Raw genomic sequence first — 16918 nt, forward strand, 5'->3', positions numbered from 1 at the left:
CCCCTGCGTCCGCAGGCACTTCAAGACGAGGCTGACCAGCTGGTGAGACGTTCGACGACACTGCAAAAAAGATGATGTGTCTGTGGCCTCCTCTGGGCCCTGCTTCTCTTCTATCCAACTTGGGAGACGGTGTGCTCCTGTTCCTGCCACTGGACTGGAACCCCTGTGCACTGCAACTGTTGCATTTGCCAAGGCTTGTTGACTCTTCCTCCAGGTGATCTTCAGGCGCCAAGAAGCCCCGGCCTCCAGCACTCTGCAACTACAAAGTCAGCTCCTGTTCCGAAGCTCCTGCGATGTGGGACTTCTGATTTGCTGGGCTGGTGAGGCCTCCTTGTGACTCCCTGTCCTTGTCCTGTGGGTCACTGTAGGAAGTTGGCTCTGTTTATATTATCTCAAAGTGAGAGATAGTGTGCAGAGTCCAAGGGTTCCCTTAGAGGTTGATTGTGGCAACATTAGATAATTCTAATGCTCTATTTTGTGGTAGTGTGGTCCAGCAGTAGGCCTATCAGAGGGTAGTGTTAAGCATTTGTTGTACACACACAGGCAATAAATGAGAACACACTCAAAGACTTAACTCCAGGCTAATAGGATTTTATATATAAAAATATATTTTTGTTATTTTATTACTAGAACAACAAGACTCAGTTTAGATGTAAATACTGTTGCAGGTAAGTACTTAGAATAGACATCAATGTAACTTTGTTTCACTTTAGTCAAGTAAACAGTTTTTAAGAAAACAGAGAATATCTATTTTAAAAGTGGACACTGCATTTTCAGAACAGTTCATGGGGGAAAAAATAAAGTACAGGTTTAGTGGTAAGTACACAACTTACAGCTCCAGTCTCCGGGTTATAGGTAGTCCACCGTTGGGGGTTCAAGTCAACCCCAAACACCCAACACCAGCAACATGGGGCCGGCCAGGTGCAGAGGTCAAAGTTGAGCAATTTGAATGTGGGCTCCTATGGAGACAGGGGGTACTCGGAATTCAGTCTGCCAGCAGGTAAGTAACCACGGCTTGGAGGGCAGACCGGGGGGGGTTAGAGGAGCACTGGAGGAGCCCCAAGTAGGTACCAATCCCACACCCTCAGTGGCACTGGGGCAGCCAAGTGCAGGGTGGAAACAGTGTGTCAGGTTTCCAATGAAACTCTATGAGGGGACCCCTGGGGTCACAGGGACACTGCAGGCAAGGTCGGGGGGGGGATCACGGGCACACCACCGGTCGGACAGGGAAGAGGGCCGTCTGTTGATCATCGCTGCACCAGGTGTCGATTTCTCCAAGGCTTGGGGGCTGCGGGTGCAGTGGGTCCTTTGGCGTCGGTTATCTTCATCCAGGGCAGTTGCGGTCAAGGCGGTCCTCTGGATTCCCTCTGCAGGGGTTGTCGTGGAGGGGTGAAGAGGTCAACCCAGGGTGGGCATTTGGTCGCTGTTGTCTGGGGGTCCTCTCTGATCGGCTGGGCCACCTGGAATCGGGCCGTGGGCGTCGGGTGCAGAGTGGTTAGGACTCACACTTCTGGAGTGAGGTGGAAGTCCTTCAGAAGAGGTTTCTTCTTCTGTTCTTCTTTGGACAGTGCCGCTGTCCACGGGGGTTCTTGATCCTCTGCGATGCAGGCAGTCCTCTGGAGCTTTTTCAGAGGTCGCTGGACCTGCAGGATGCGTCGTTTTTCTTCTGCAGGTTCTTTGAAGCAGGAGACAGGCCGGTAGGGCTTGGGCCAAGTTACTTGTTGTTTCCTTTCCTTGTCTGTTAGCGTTTCTTCTAAGCAGTCCTTCTTCTTCTTGTGAGGTCATCAGGAATCTGACTAGCTTAGTTCAGGGAGCCCTTAAATACAAGATTTAGAGGCGTTTTAGGGGTCAGAGGACAGTAGCCAATGGCTACTGTCCCTGAGGGTGGCTACACACTCCTTGTGCCGCCTCCCTCTGGGGAGGGGGGGCACATCTCTAATCCTATTGGTCCCTGTCCTCCCAAACAAGATGGAGGATTTCTCAAGGAGGTGTCCCTTCAGCTCTGGACACCTTAGGGGTGGTCCTGGCTGAGGGGGTGACTTCTCCTTGTTTTTCTCATCATCCCTCTGGACCTGCAGCCCAAAGTGGGGGCTTTGTCTGGGGGCTGGGCATCTTCACTGGCTGGAGTGCCCTGGGGGCATTGTAACACAAAACCTGAGCCTTTGAGGCTCACTGCTAGGTGCTACAGTTCCTGCAAGGAGGGGGAGGTGTTAAGCATCTCCACCTAGTGCAGGCTTTGTTTCTGGCCTCAGAGAGCACAAAGGCTCTCACCCCAGGGGGTCAGAAACTCATCTCTCAGCAGCAGGCTGGCACAGACCAGTCAGTCCTGCACTGAAGGACTGGGTAAAATACAGGGGGCATCTCTAAGATGCCCTCTGTGTGCATTTTTTAATAAATCCAATACTGGCAGTGGGTTTATTACTCTGAAATGTTTGATACCAAACCTCCCAGTATTCAGGTATGTCATTATGGAACGGTGGAGTTCGTTTTTGGCAAACTCCCAGACCATATACTTAATATGGCCACACTGTATTTACAATGTCTAAGATTAGACTTAGACACTGTATGGGCATATTGCTCATGCAGCTATGCCCTCACCAGTGGTATAGTGCACCCTGCCTTAGGGCTGTAAGGCCTGCTAGAGGGGTGACTTACCTGTGCTACAGGCAGTATTTTGTGTGCATCGCATCCTGAGGGGGGTGCCATGTCGACTTTGCCTTTTTCTCCCCACCAACACACACAATCTGCAATGGCAGTGTGCATGTGTTAGGTGAGGGGTCCCTTAGGGTGGCACAACATATGCTGCAGCCCTTAGGGACCTTCCCTGGTCACAGGGCCCTTGGTACCACTGGTACCTTTTACAAGGGACTTATCTGTGTGCCAGGTGTGTGCCAATTGTCGAAACAATGGTACATTTTTAGTGTAAGAACACTGGTGCTGGGGCTTGGTTAGCAGGGTCCCAGCACACTTCTCAGTCAAGTCAGCATCAGTATCAGGCAAAAAGTGGAGGGGTAACTGCAACAAGGGACATTTTCCTACAGTCATTAATGTGGGCTCCAATGACTTCTACTGGCTTTCCTCCATGCTGAGGGCCAGCGCTGACTCCCCCTCAAGGGTTGAGTCTCCTAGATCTTGCTGGTTTCAGACTTTGCAAACTCTTCTGCAAATCCTGTTTGCATTTGCTTGGGCTTGTTGGTGACTTGGTGATCACTTACCCTCCTGCAATCCGGTGACTGTCCTGGGTCAGATCATACGTGACTCCTGGGATCTTCCACAGCTCCTGAACCCCGCAGCTGGACTTCTTCTTCCAAGAACTTGCAGGAACTTCATCTTCAGGAGAGTGGGAATTGCCACCTTCACCACCTGGGCACCTCCAAAGGTGCTGGACTATGTCCCCGTCCTATGCAGGTCCTCCACATCCAGAATGTGTCCCTGGGTTCCACTGGCCTGGACCACGGGTCGTGAATGCAGCTGGATAATCGAGGCATCCAAAGTCTTCATTGCGAATCTTCTTCACCCCTTGCATCCGGGTGCCCTGGTGCGAGTACTCCCGTCTTCTGGGTATCGTGGGTGAGGATAGTCTCCAACCTTCCCCTTGTCTGCTGGTGTCCTGGGGTCCACTGGGAAGGGTCTTTTATTTCACAAACACCAACCACTACCCACTACTCCCTGTGTCAGCCTATGGATGAGTGGGCAGGTAACTGGTCGCGGGGGCACCTAACATACCTCCGGTGTTTCCATCTACCACCATCCCTAGCTAACCACAGTACATACCGGAGTTGGGGTCACTTTTTCGCATTCCACTTTTTTAGTATATGGTTTGTCCCCCTCCCATAGGGCCCTGTACATATTATGCTATTTCTATGACTTACTTTGTGTGTATATTGTGTGTAGATATCTCATAAGGGAGATACACCAATGCTACTCTAGTAGTTAGTGCTGTAATAAAGAATCCTTTATTTTTGCAACACGTGTGTGGTTCTTTCTTGCGAGTGAGTTACTGACGGACTACTGTGGTATTGTAAGTGCTTTACATTCCTCCTGTATGAACTGAGCCAGCCTCCTACAGGGGTCACAACACAGGTGTCACCATGAACTGAGCCAGCCTACTACAGGGGCCACAACACAGGTGTCACCGTACACTGAGCCAGCATCCTACAGGGGCCACAACACAGGTGTACAGCATGAACCGAGCCAGCCTCCTACAGGGGCCACACCAAAGGGATACATCATGAACTGTGCCAGCCTCCTACAGGGGCCACAACACAGGTGTACACGATAAACTGAGCCAGCCCCCTACAGAGGCCACACCACAGGTGTCACCGTACACTGAGCCAGCCTCCTACAGGGGCCACACCACAGGTGTCACTATAAACTAAGCCAGCCTCCTACAGGGGCCACACCAAAAGGGTACACCATGTACTGTGCCAGCCTCCTACAGGTGCCACGCCACAGGTGTCACCATAAACTGAGCCAGCCCCCTACAGGGGCCACACCACAGGTGTCACCGTACACTGATCAGCCGCCTACAGGGGCCACACCACTGGTGTCACCATAAACTGAGCCAACCTCCTACAGGGGCCACACCAAAGGTGTCACCATGAACTGAGCCACCCTTCTACAGGGGGCACGCCACAGGTGTCACCGTACACTGACCCAGCCTCCTACAGGGGTCACAACTCGGGTGTCACCGTACACTGAGCCAGCCTCCTACAGAGGCCACACCACAGGTGTCACCGTACACTGAGCCAGCCTCATACAGGGGCCACACCACAGGTGTACACCATGAACAGAGCCAGCCTGCTACAGGGGCCACTCCACAGGTGTCACCGTACACTGAGCCAGCCTCCTACAGGGGCCACAACATAGGTGTACACGATAAACTGAGCCAGCCTCCTACAGGGGCCACACAAAAGGGCTACACCATGAACTGAGCCAGCCTCCTACAGGGGCCACACCACAGGTGTCACCATAAACAGAGCCAGCCGCCTACAGGGGCCACACCACAGGTGTGCACCATAAACTGAGCCAGCCTCCTACAGGGGCCACACCACAGGTGTCACCATGAACTGAGCCAGCCTTCTACAGGTGCCACGCCACAGGTGTCACCATAAACTGAGCCAGCCGCCTACAGGGGCCACACCAGGGGTGCCACCATAAACTGAGCCAGCCTCCTACAGCACACAGATGGAGTGGTGACACACTGAGAGCTTAGGGGGGCACCCTGAGGGAGTGATGACACATTTGGATAAGAGGGGCACGGTGAGGCTTAAGAGGGCATCCTGAGGGAGAGCTCACACACTGAGGGTTGTGAGGGCACCATGAGGGAGTATTGACACATTGGGGCTTTAGAGGGCAACCTGAGGTAATGGTGACACATTGAAGGTTAGGAGGGCAACTAGGGGTTGTAAAGGCACCCCGAGGGAGTGGTGACCCATTGAGGGTTGTGAGGGCACATTCAGCAAGCGGTGACACATTGAAGGTCGGGGGGCACCCTGAGGGGCTGCTGACACATTGACGGTTAGGGGGGCACCCAGATGGAGTAGTGACAAATTGAGGGTTAGGTGGGCACCCGGATGGACTGGGGTCGCATTGAAGGTGAAGAGGGCACACCGAGGGAATGGTGACCCTGAGGGGGGACACCCTAAGGGAGTGGCGAAATACTAAGGGTTAGCGGGCACCCTGAGGGTTACGAGGACACACTGAGGGAGTGGTGCCATACTGAGGGTTGGGAGGGCACCCTGAGGGAGTGGTGACACAATGAGGGTTAGGGGGCCACCCTGAGGGTTAGGAGGGCATTCTGAGGTAGTGATGACACATTAGGGGGGGCATCCTGGGGGAGTGGTGACACATTGAGGGCTAGAGGGCCACCCTGAGGGAGTGGTGACACACTGAGGGTTAGGAGGGCACCCTGAGGGAGTGGTGACACACTGAGGGATGTCAGGGCACCCTGGTGGAATGACACATTGAAGGTTAAGAGGGCACACTAAGGGTTGTGAGGTCACCCAAGGGAGTGGTGACTTATTGAAGGTGAGGAGGGCATACTGAGGGAGTGGTGACACATTGAGGGTTAGGAGGCACCCTAAGGGAGGGGTGACATATTGAAGGTAAGGCAGTCACCCTGAGGGTTGTGAGGGCACCCTGAAGGAGTGGTGACACATTGGGAGTTAGGGGGGCACCCCGAGGGAGTAGTGACACACTTAAGGTTGCCGGAAACCGTAAGGGTTTGGAGGAGACCCTGAGGGAGTGGTGACACAGTGAGGGTTAGAAGTGCACACTGATGGTTGCGAGAGCACCCTGAGGGAGTGGTGACACATTGAGGGGTAGGGGGGCACCCTGAGGGAGTGGTGACACATTGAGAGTTAGGGGGCAGTCTGAGAGTTAGGAGGATATCCTGAGGGAGTGGTGACACATTGTGGGTTAGGAGAGCACACTGAGGGTTTTGAGGGCTCCCTCAGGGAGTGGTGACACAGTGAGGGTTAGGAGGACAGCCTGAGGAAGTGGTGAGACATTGAGGGTTAGGAGGGCACACTGAGGGTTGCGAGAGCTCCCTGAGGGAGTGGTCACACATTGAGGGATGGGGGCACCCTGAGGGAGTGGTGACACATTGAGGGATAGGGGGGGCACCCCGAGGGAGTGGTGACACACTGAAGGTTAGGAGATCCCCTGGAGGGAGTGGTGAAACATTGAGGGATGGGGGGGCACCCCGAGGGAGTGGTGACACATTGAGGGCTTTGAACTCTAAATGTGACTGTGTGCCAAGTCACTCTGAAGGAAGACCTTGCTCAAAGACACAAGACAGTCCGGCACCAGCTCTCTCTTCCAAAGAAAGAGCAACTATTTTTCCAAAAAGAGATTTCAGTAGTAGTGTCCAAACCCTTCTACGCTCACATCTGAATGCCGGTAACGCTCTGCTCCAGGATCTCCTAGACTCCACACTGGTACCCTTTAGTGGCATCTGACACCCCACAGCACGTCTCATCCAGAGGGTCCGGAAGTATGATCTCATCTCTCCCATCGTGAGGGAGCCCCACTGGCTCCCCTTGTGAGCGCCATTTTGAAATCCAACTGCATCATTGACGAAGCCATCAGGCCCAGCCCCCCACTTATCTTACAGACCCGCTCCCCATCTCAGGTGGGTCTTTGCACATTGCAGCCTGGACCCCCCCAGACTGCAGACTAAGAAATGTGAAAAAGAAACGAAAGAAGGCAGCAGGTCTTCATCTCCGCAGCCAGGACCTGGGACAACGCCCCTGTCCCCACAAGGACCGGCGAGCCCTGCTCCAATCCACGGAAGCATTAAAGACACTCTTTAAAGAGCAGCACATCACACTGTAGTACCTGCCCACGGCCCGGCCACCACTCCTCTCACGCCTCCGTGCTGCGCTGAACCCATTAGAGCGCTCTGCGGCCTTTTTGCTACGCAGAATATATATTACCTAGCAGCAGTTGCCACTAGGTAGTTATAGTTAGTACCGTGTTTCCATAGGGAAAGAGTTTTTTTTTACTTGCCTACTTCCTTGGCAACATTTGATGAATCTTCACAAAAGTTTCCAAAAAAAGCCGCCCCGTGAAACTTCTGGCACCTGGAAAGTTTCGGGGTGAACCGTCCAGCAGGGCCCAGAGAAAAAGGGAGCTAAAAAAAATGTTGCATTTCCTATTTTAATTCCCATACGATCTGTCAATGCGTCTACAGCCTGAACCGTTGGACGGAATTACAGCAAATTTGGCAGCAAGCTAGCTGTTGGCACGCAGATCACACGTTTTGTTATTTGGTGTAAATCCATTCAGTAGTTTGTGGGAAATTTAGGAAAATTCAAATTTGTATATCTCTGGCCACGAAGTACTCACAAACAAGGACGTGCTCGTGCAGGGACATGCGCAGCTTTGACTGGCTGCCGACACTTCAAACCAGGAAGTGTTGGCAGCCATATTGGGACTCAGCTTGAGCCGAATTCCAGAAAAAAATTAAAAAGGGGCCATGGTAGGGACACCCGACTCCTTGGCACTGGTGGGGGTCCCAGGACAGCTGACAGCACGTCAATGACTTCTGCTGTTGAAGTGTTATCAGCCAATCAGATCTTTGCACGTGATCGGGAGGGGTGACAAATCCTTCGCATGCCTAGATATACAAATTTGGATTTTCTTCAAATTCTCTAAAACTACGGAACGGAAGTACACCAAAACAAAAAAAGCACTCTTTCTGCATCAGGGCATGCCTTCCTGCCAATCTTAGTATAACTCCGTTCAGTGGTTTTTGCGCTATCGCTGTTCACAATCCCTATGAAAAATTAATGGGGATAACATGTTTTGGGACCCCACCTTTTTTCTCTGCCCTCCCTGGATGCATTACCCTTAAACTTTCCAGGCTGCAGACAACGGGACTGGAAAAAAAATTCAGAACGTTTTGTGAAGATTCATCAAGCGCACCAAAGATACAGGCAAATAAAGAAATGCTTAACTATAACTAACTAGTGGTGCCCACCACCAGGTAATATATATATATATATGTCAAACATATAGCCTGGGAGCACTAAAGGGTTGAGGGAGTCGTGACTCAATGATCTCGAGGGCACACTGAGGAAACAGTGACACACTAAGGGGTGGGGGCAATATTATGGACAAGGGCACCCTGAGCAATCAGTGACACGCTGAGGGCACCCTGAGCAATCAGTGAGACGCTGAGGGCACCCTGAGAGATCAGTGAGACGCTGAGGGCACCCTGAGAGATCAGTGACACGCTGAGGGCACCCTGAGCAATCAGTGACACGCTGAGGGCACCCTGAGCAATCAGTGAGACGCTGAGGGCACCCTGAGCAATCAGTGAGACGCTGAGGGCACCCTGAGCAATCAGTGAGACGCTGAGGGCACCCTGAGCAATCAGTGAGACGCTGAGGGCACCCTGAGCAATCAGTGAGACGCTGAGGGCACCCTGAGCAATCAGTGACACGCTGAGGGCACCCTGAGCAATCAGTGAGATGCTGAGGGCACCCTGAGAGATCAGTGACACGCTGAGGGCACCCTGAGAGATCAGTGACACGCTGAGGGCACCCTGAGAGATCAGTGACACGCTGAGGGCACCCTGAGAGATCAGTGACACGCTGAGGGCACCCTGAGGGATCAGTGACACGCTGAGGGCACCCTGAGCAATCAGTGACACGCTGAGGGCACCCTGAGAGATCAGTGAGACGCTGAGGGCACCCTGAGGGATCAGTGACATGATGAGGGCAACCTGAGGGGCGAGGGCATCGTGAGGGGGGTGTGATACTCTGAGGGCGGGGCCACCCTAGTGGATCAAGCACATGTTGGGGGGCACCGTGAGGAGTCAGTGACATGCTGAGGGGGCGAGGGCGCCCTGAGGGATCAGGGACAAGTTGGGGGGCACCCTGAGGGGCCAGAGCACCCGGAGGAAGGGTTGATGCACTGAGGGGCCAGGGCACCGGGAGGAGGGTGTGATACTCTGAGGGAGGGGGGGGGCACCTCCCATGGTACCCTGGGTGTAACAAGCTGCCCCCCGGGGCCCTCAGGTGAGGTGACCCTTACCTGCGTGGCCGACGCTGACGTGAAGGGTGGCGCTCCCCCGGGAGGGGTGCCCCAGGCCGGACACCCCATTCCTGGCCTCCACGGTGAAGCTGTAGTTGCAGTAGGGCTCCAGCCCCTCCACGGTCACCGCTGGCTCCGAGAGACCCTCAGCCGCGGGGGTGAAGCCCAGGCCGGGGTCGCAGGGCTCACAGGGGTCCGACTCCAGGGGGCACTTGTCGCAGGTCACACGGTAAGTCACATCCAGCCGCCCCCCGGAGTCACTGGGGGGCAGCCAGGACAGCGACACTGTCGTGCCATGGAGAGACGAGCTGGCGTTCCGGGGTGCGGAGGGGGGCCCTGGGGAGAGATGGGGAGAGCAGATTATTAACAGGTACAAACAGAGATGCCCTCTCTGCAAAAGCGGGTCCCTGAACCCCTGGGGGGCTGAGGGTGTCCCTGTACCCCTGAGGGGGCTGGGGCCAACAGAGGTGTCCTCTTAACAAAGGGGGTCCCTGTACCCCTGGGGGACTGAGGGGGTCCCTGTACCCCTGAGGGGGATGGGGGCCAACAGAGGTGCCCTCTCTACAAAGGGGCGTCCCTGTACCCCTGGGGGACTGAGGGGGTCCCTGTACCCCTGAGGGGGCTGGGGGCCAACAGAGGTGTCCTCTTAACAAAGGGGGTCCCTGTACCCCTGGGGGCTGAGGGGGTCCCTGTACCCCTGAGGGGGCTGGGGCCAACAGAGGTGTCCTCTTAACAAAGGGGGTCCCTGTACCCCTGGGGGACTGAGGGGGTCCCTGTACCCCTGAGGGGGATGGGGGCCAACAGAGGTGCCCTCTCTACAAAGGGGCGTCCCTGTACCCCTGGGGGACTGAGGGGGTCCCTGTACCCCTGAGGGGGCTGGGGGCCAACAGAGGTGTCCTCTTAACAAAGGGGGTCCCTGTACCCCTGGGGGACTGAGGGGGTCCCTGCACCCCTGAGGGGGCTGGGGGCCAACAGAGGTGTCCTCTTAACAAAGGGGGTCCCTGTACCCCTGGGGGACTGAGGGGGTCCCTGTACCCCTGAGGGAGCTGGGGGCCAACAGAGGTGTCCTCTTAACAAAGGGGGTCCCTGTACCCCTGGGGGACTGAGGGGGTCCCTGTACCCCTGAGGGGGATGGGGGCCAACAGAGGTGCCCTCTCTACAAAGGGGCGTCCCTGTACCCCTGGGGGACTGAGGGGGTCCCTGTACCCCTGAGGGGGCTGGGGGCCAACAGAGGTGTCCTCTTAACAAAGGGGGTCCCTGTACCCCTGGGGGACTGAGGGGGTCCCTGTACCCCTGAGGGGGATGGGGGCCAACAGAGGTGCCCTCTCTACAAAGGGGCGTCCCTGTACCCCTGGGGGACTGAGGGGGTCCCTGTACCCCTGAGGGGGCTGGGGGCCAACAGAGGTGTCCTCTTAACAAAGGGGGTCCCTGTACCCCTGGGGGACTGAGGGGGTCCCTGCACCCCTGAGGGGGCTGGGGGCCAACAGAGGTGTCCTCTTAACAAAGGGGGTCCCTGTACCCCTGGGGGACTGAGGGGGTCCCTGTACCCCTGAGGGGGCTGGGGGCCAACAGAGGTGCCCTCTCTACAAAGGGGCGTCCCTGAGGTGGAGACGCCCTCTCTCTAAAGGGGATCTCTGTTCTCCATGGAGGCTGAGGGGGGCCCTGAGGAGAGATGGGGAGAGGCAGATTATCAAGAGGTACAAAGATGTCCTCTCAACGCAGGGGGTCTCTGTATCCCGGGGGACCTGGGGGGCACACAGGATGCTAGTAACCACTGACTGCCCAGGTCGTAAAGTGAGTCCCACCCCCTCTCTGTGGCCAAGGAGTGGGGGGGCCTAAGATTCTAATTGGAGGCTCCCAGAGGGTCCCCACCCCCTCTCTCTGGGGCAGGGGATGCCTGTTCTCCTAGGGGCTCTCGGATTTTAGGGGACAGATCGGGGGTGGGGAGGGGGGTACTACTATTGTGGGGTGCTGGACGCGAGGGTTTTGTGACCCCCCTCTTCTCTACTCACGGGTCTGTTCTCCTGGGGGTCTCAGATTCTTAGGGGCAGGTCCTGGGGGGCACCGCCCCCTCTCTCTGGGGCAGGGGGTCTTTGATCTCCCGGGGGCAGGTCCTGGGGGGCACCTCCCCCTCTCTCTGGGACAGGGGGTCTTTGATCTCCCGGGGGCAGGTTCTGGGGGCCGCCACCCCCTCTCTCTGGGACAGGGGGTCCTTGATCTCCCGGGGGCAGGTCCTGGGGGGCACCGCCCCCTCTCTCTGGGACAGGGGGTCTTTGATCTCCCGGGGGCAGATCCTGGGGGGCACCGCCCCCTCTCTCTGGGACAGGGGGTCTTTGATCTCCCGGGGGCAGATCCTGGGGGGCACCGCCCCCTCTCTCTGGGACAGGGGGTCTTTGATCTCCCGGGGGCAGATCCTGGGGGGCACCGCCCCCTCTCTCTGGGACAGGGGGTCTTTGATCTCCCGGGGGCAGGTCCTGGGGGGCACCGCCCCCTCTCTCTGGGACAGGGGGTCCTTGATCTCCCGGGGGTAGGTCCTGGGGGCACCGCCCCCTCTCTCTGGGACAGGGGGTCCTTGATCTCCCGGGGGCAGGTCCTGGGGGGCACCGCCCCCTCTCTCTGGGACAGGGGGTCTTTGATCTCCCGGGGGCAGGTCCTGGGGGGCACCGCCCCCTCTCTCTGGGACAGGGGGTCTTTGATCTCCCGGGGGCAGATCCTGGGGGGCACCACCCCCTCTTCTCTACTCACGTGTGCAGGGGCTGGAGAGGTCCTCGGAGGGTGCCCGGTAGAAGCCACCGTTGCAGACACAGGACGTGGCCCCAGGGGCGCCCGACGAGCTGTTGGGGGGACACTTCAGGCATCGCGCGTTCTTGGGGGACGCCTTGTAGAACCCCCGCTGGCAGGCTGCAAGAGACAGAGGTCAAGGGTCAGCGTGGGGCAGGACAGGGGGCAGCTAGTGCTGGACAGACCCTCTGGAGTCCCCTGTGACTCTCCAGTTCTCCAGTGAGGGATCAGTGCTGCTGCTGGGGCAGGGGCTGCTATTAACGGAGGGCAGTGCTGCTGCTTGGAGAAAAGTGGGACTGCTTTGGGGGGGCGTGGAGGGCAGTGCTGCTGGTTCTGGGGCAGGACTGCTGGTGCTTGGTGCAGTGCTGCTGGTTGTGGGGTAGTGCTGTTGGTTTTGGGGCAGGGCTGCTGGTGCTTGGGGGGCAGTGCTGCTGGTTCTGGGGGGCAGGGATGCTGGTTCTGGGGGGCAGGGATGCTGGTATTCAGGCAGTGCTGCTGGTGCTTGTGGCAGTGCTGCTTGTATCAGATCAGGGCTGCTGGTGCTTGGGGGGGCAGTGCTGCTTATTCTGGGGCAGTGCTGCTGGTACTGGGGCAGGGCTGCTGGTGCTTGGAGGACAGTGCTGCTGGTTCTGTGGGGGCAGTGCTGCTGGTATGCAGGCAGGACTGCTGGTGCTTGGAGGACAGTTCTGCTGGTTCTGGGGTAGTGCTTCTGGAATTGGGGCAGGACTGCTGGTGCTTGGAGGACAGTGCTGCTGGTACATGGGGCAGTGCTGCTGGTATTGGGGCAGGACTGCCGGTGCTTGGAGGACAGTGCTGCTGGTTCTGTAGGGCAGTGCTGCTGGTATTGGGGCAGGGCTGCTGGTGCTTGGAGGACAGTGCTGCTGGTACATGGGGCAGTGCTGCTGGTATTGGGGCAGGACTGCCGGTGCTTGGAGGACAGTGCTGCTGGTTCTGTGGGGCAGTGCTGCTGGTTTTCGGGTAGGCCTGCTGGTGCTTGGGACAGTGCTGCTTGTATCGGATCAGGGCTGCTGGTGCTTGTCGGGGGGGTGGGGGGGCAGTGCTGCTTATTCTGGGGTAGTGTTGCTGGTATTGGGGCAGGACTGCTGGTGCTTGGTGCAGTGCTGCTGGTTCTGGGGTAGTGCTGCTGGCATTGCGGCAGGACTGCTGGTACTTTGGGGCAGTGCTGTCGGTTCTGGGGCTGTACTGCTGATTTTTGGGGGCGGAAGAACACTGCTGCTGCAGCCTCAAGGGCAGTGCTGCTGGTTCCGGGGCATTGCTGCTGCTAGTACCATCCTCAGAGGGGCACTACTGCCGGCTGGTTGGACAGTGCTGCTGGTAGGTTGGGGGGGGGGGGGGGCAGTGCTGCTGGTTGGTGGCATTGCTGGTGGTTGGGGGGCAGTGCTGCTGGTTTGGGGGCAGTGTTGTTGGTTGGGGGCAGTGATGCTGGATGGGGGCAGTGATGCTGGTGGGGGCAGTGCTTCTGGTTGGGGGGGCAGTGCTGCTGGTTTGGGGGGCAGTGATGCTGGTGGGGGGGCAGTGGTGCTGGTTTGGGGGACAGTGGTGCTGGTTTGGGGGACAGTAATCCATAAGGGGACAGTGCTGCTGGTTGGTTGGAGCAGTGCTTCTGTATGGAAGCAGCACTCCCTCCGCTCAAGCCCTGTCGCTGAGCCCTTGCTGCTGGGCCCATGCTGCCGTAGCCCATGCTGCTGAGCCCATACTGCTGAGCCTATGCTGCTGAATCCCATGCTGCTGGGTCCATACTGCTGAGCCTATGCTGCTGAGCCTATGCTGCCGAATCCCATGCTGCTGGGTCCATACTACTGAGCACATGCTGCTGGGCCCATGCTACTGAGCACATGCTGGTGGGCCCATGCTACTGAGCACATGCTGGTGGGCCCATGCTACTGAGCCCATACTGCTGGGCCCAAGCTACTGAGCCCATGCTACTGAGCCTATGCTACTGAGCCTATGCTGCCGAATCCCATGCTGCTGGGTCCATACTACTGAGCACATGCTGCTGGGCCCATGCTAATGAGCCCATACTGCTGGGCCCATGCTACTGAGCACATGCTGCTGGGCCCATGCTACTGAGCACATGCTGCTGAGTCCTTGCTGCTGGGCCCATGCTACTGAGCACATGCTGCTGAGCCCATGCTACTGAGCACATGCTGCTGAGTCCTTGCTGCTGGGCCCATGCTACTGAGCACATGCTGCTGAGCCCTTGCTGCTGGGCACATGCCGCTGAGTCCTTGCTGCTGGGCCCATGCTACTGAGCACATGCTGCTGAGCCCATGCTACTGAGCACATGCTGCTGAGTCCTTGCTGCTGGGCCCATGCTACTGAGCACATGCTGCTGGGCCCATGCTACTGAGCACATGCTGCTGAGTCCTTGCTGCTGGGCCCATGCTACTGAGCCCATGCTACTGAGCACATGCTGCTGAGTCCTTGCTGCTGGGCCCATGCTACTGAGCACATGCTGCTGGGCCCATGCTACTGAGCACATGCTGCTGAGTCCTTGCTGCTGGGCCCATGCTACTGAGCCCATGCTACTGAGCACATGCTGCTGAGTCCTTGCTGCTGGGCCCATGCTACTGAGCACATGCTGCTGAGTCCTTGCTGCTGGGCCCATGCTACTGAGCACATGCTGCTGGGCCCTTGCTACTGAGCACATGCCGCTGAGCCCTTGCTGCTGAGCCCTGTAACTCGCGCGTCACCGGCGGCAGGCTGGCTCGGATTCCGCAGGAGCCGTGGGTGTGAGGTGAGCGCACCTGGAAGTGGTTGGACCAGTTGGGCAGGTGGCCCGGAGCCAGGGCGGGTCCTGAGAACCGAAGCCTTCCTCGGTGCGTCAGACAGGGCCCTCCTCATCAGTCACCCTGCCTGGGAGCCGGGCACGCAGGGACCTGACGGGCAGGAGGCAGGCCTGGCACCGGGCGTGGCAGAGCTATGCCCCCGAGGCTCGGCTGGAGCCCGGCTTCTCTGTGGCCTGAGGACAAGGACTCCTGTGTGTGTGTGAGGGGTGCTGGGGGTAACCCAGCTCGGGGAGGGGGTACGGGTGCCCCCACAGCCACATCCCCTCTCACAGGGCTCTCACTTTCCCCCCTATGTCACACTGATGGGGCCAGTAGGGAGGCGCCTCCAGGGGTACCTGGGAGCTCCTACCAGCCCCCTGCGATCCCTCAGGAAGGTGAGGGTCACCTCTACCAGCTAAGCGAGGGGCAGAGCCCACCTGTGCCAGGGAGGACCCACTGGGCAGGGATGGGGGGGGGGGTGGAAAGGACATCACGGGAGTACCTTCCACCGATGAGGACAGTCACAGGTGGAAAGGGAGGTGGGGTCTCGAAAAAAAGCAGTGACTGCCCCGGGATGATATCTCCACACATCCTCAGTCCTTAGTGACCTCTAAATATACTATCTAGATGCCACTTCACACCTTAGTGGTGTTAACAATACTATCAACACGGCTTCACCCCTCAGTGACCTATAACAATACTATCCGCACACGGTTTCACCCCTCAGTGACCTATAACAATACTATCCACACACAGCTTCACTCCTCAGTGACCTATAATGATACTATCCGCACACGGCTTCACCCCTCAGTGACCTATAATGATACTATCCGCACACGGCTTCACCCCTCAGTGACCTATAATGATACTATCCGCACACGGCTTCACCCCTCAGTGACCTATAACAATACTATCCACACACAGCTTCACTCCTCAGTGACCTATAATGATACTATCCGCACACGGCTTCACCCCTCAGTGACCTATAATGATACTATCCGCACACGGCTTCACCCCTCAGTGACCTATAATGATACTATCCGCACATGGCTTCACTCCTTAGTGACCTATAACAATACTATCCGCACACGGCTTCACCCCTCAGTGACCTATAACAATACTATCCGCACATGGCTTCACTCCTTAGTGACCTATAACAATGTTCACACACGGCTTCACCCCTCAGTGACCTACAACAATACTATCTGCACACTGCTTCACTCCTCAGTGACCTATAACAATAATGTACACACATGGCTTTACTCCTCAGTGACCTATAACATTACTATGGGCACATGTCTTCACTCCTTAGTGACCTATAACAATACTATCCAGACACTGCTTCACTCCTCAGTGACCTATAACAATAACGTACACACACGGCTTCACTCGTCAGTGACCTACAACAATACTATCCACACACTGCTTCACTCCTTAGTGACCTATAATAATACTATCCGCAAACGGCTTCACTCATTAGTGACCTATAACAATAATGTACACACACGTCGTCACTCAGTGACCTATAACAATACTATCCAGACGCTGCTTCACTCCTCAGTGACCTATAACAATACTAGCCACACTCTGCTTCACTCCTCAGTGACCACTAATACTGTCCACACACTTCTTCACTCAGTGACCTACAACAATACTATCCAGACACTGCTTCACTCCTTAGTGACCTATAACAATACTATCCAGACACTGCTTCCCTACTCAGTGACCTATAACAATACTATCCACACACCTCTTCACTCCTCAGTGACGTATAACAATACTATCTGCACACTGCTTCACTCCTT

At 56.7% G+C, this 16918-nt stretch overlaps 1 protein-coding gene across 1 annotated transcript in view; it reads right to left on the minus strand.

Annotated features, from left to right (window-relative positions):
* The window catches only part of EPHA1 (EPH receptor A1), a 161720-nt gene that overhangs the window by 108669 nt on the left and 36133 nt on the right, over positions 1-16918 (minus strand). The window contains exons 4-5 of the mRNA XM_069242658.1: positions 12289-12444; positions 9544-9879 (exon numbers count right to left, since the gene is read on the minus strand). Coding sequence (XP_069098759.1) covers positions 9544-9879; positions 12289-12444 — 492 coding nt within the window. The remainder of the gene's footprint in view (positions 1-9543; positions 9880-12288; positions 12445-16918) is intronic.

Source organism: Pleurodeles waltl, chromosome 7 (assembly GCF_031143425.1).
Source record: "Pleurodeles waltl isolate 20211129_DDA chromosome 7, aPleWal1.hap1.20221129, whole genome shotgun sequence".
In the NCBI taxonomy this organism is placed as follows: Eukaryota; Metazoa; Chordata; class Amphibia; order Caudata; family Salamandridae; genus Pleurodeles; species Pleurodeles waltl.